The following is a 914-nucleotide window of genomic DNA, read 5'->3' as shown; positions in this document are numbered from 1 at the left end:
GTTATAATTTATGATATATTTTTATTTTTTATTATTATTATTATTATTATTATTGTTGTTGTCTCATCTATTTCATAGCAGGGCTGAGTCCGATTTAGTTTACCGCACGGACACAGTCAAGTGACGGTAAACTATTTTTTTCTTGTTCTGGTCTGTCATGTGAACCGGAGAATGTGTGTGAGTGTGCGTGTATATTTGTGAGGGTATTTTTGTTCTTGTAGTGTGTATAAATGTATGTATGTTTATTGTGTTCAGCGACCTCGCCTTTTGGGTGATGTGTGTGGTGTTGTATTGTGTTGTGCTCGCTTTCGCGTTCGATGAGCGATTGGGACGTTCTCCGCCGGTTTTGAATAGTGTGCAATTTGGCCATGTGTGAGTCTTACAATGGGTGAAGTGTTTTGTGTGAGGTTTTGATTTATTGGTGGTGGTACGTGTATGGGTGTTGTGGTTAATAAAGTTATACTATGTTGTGTTTCTTGTGAAGTGTTTAGTGTTTTGTTTGAGGCATCTGATGGTCTTGATATTTGATCTTGTGTGAGGCTTGTTAACCGAGCAATGGGTGGTGTGTTATGTGTTTCGTTTCGATAAAGTGGGGGTGGTGCGTGTATGAGTGCTGTTGTAGTGTAAGTAATGATGTTGTGTTGTGATGAGTTTGTTTCTTGTGTATTGTTTTGTGTTTGGTTTGGAGAATGTGCTGATGTTGCGTGTGTGAGTGTTGTTGTAGATGTGCTGTGTTGTGTCGGGTATATTTCTTGCGTTATGTTTTGTGTGTGTAACTGTGTGTTGTGTGGGTGCTGGTGTGAAGTTTCCGTGTTTGGCATGAGTGTGTTTGCATTGGTCGGAGAGAATGTTGTGTTTGTTGTTGTTTGTTGAGCAGTGGTTAATGTTTGTGTTTGGAGAGTGCTGTGTCCCAT

At 39.8% G+C, this 914-nt stretch overlaps 1 protein-coding gene across 1 annotated transcript; it reads right to left on the bottom strand.

Annotated features, from left to right (window-relative positions):
- Positions 1-251: 251 nt before the first annotated feature.
- Positions 252-914, bottom strand: LOC123301427 (mucin-6-like). The gene has a single exon (XM_044884165.1). It carries the CDS (start codon positions 912-914, stop codon positions 252-254), a length of 663 nt encoding a protein of 220 aa, XP_044740100.1.

Source organism: Chrysoperla carnea, chromosome 5, assembly GCF_905475395.1.
Source record: "Chrysoperla carnea chromosome 5, inChrCarn1.1, whole genome shotgun sequence".
NCBI lineage: Eukaryota > Metazoa > Arthropoda > Insecta > Neuroptera > Chrysopidae > Chrysoperla > Chrysoperla carnea.
Note: the sequence above shows the minus strand (reverse complement) of the source record. Positions and strands in the feature narration are given on the sequence as shown.

Excerpts from the sequence above, each read along its gene's own strand:
- LOC123301427 (XM_044884165.1), bottom strand. The coding sequence starts at position 914 with ATGGGACACAGCACTCTCCAAACACAAACATTAACCACTGCTCAACAA.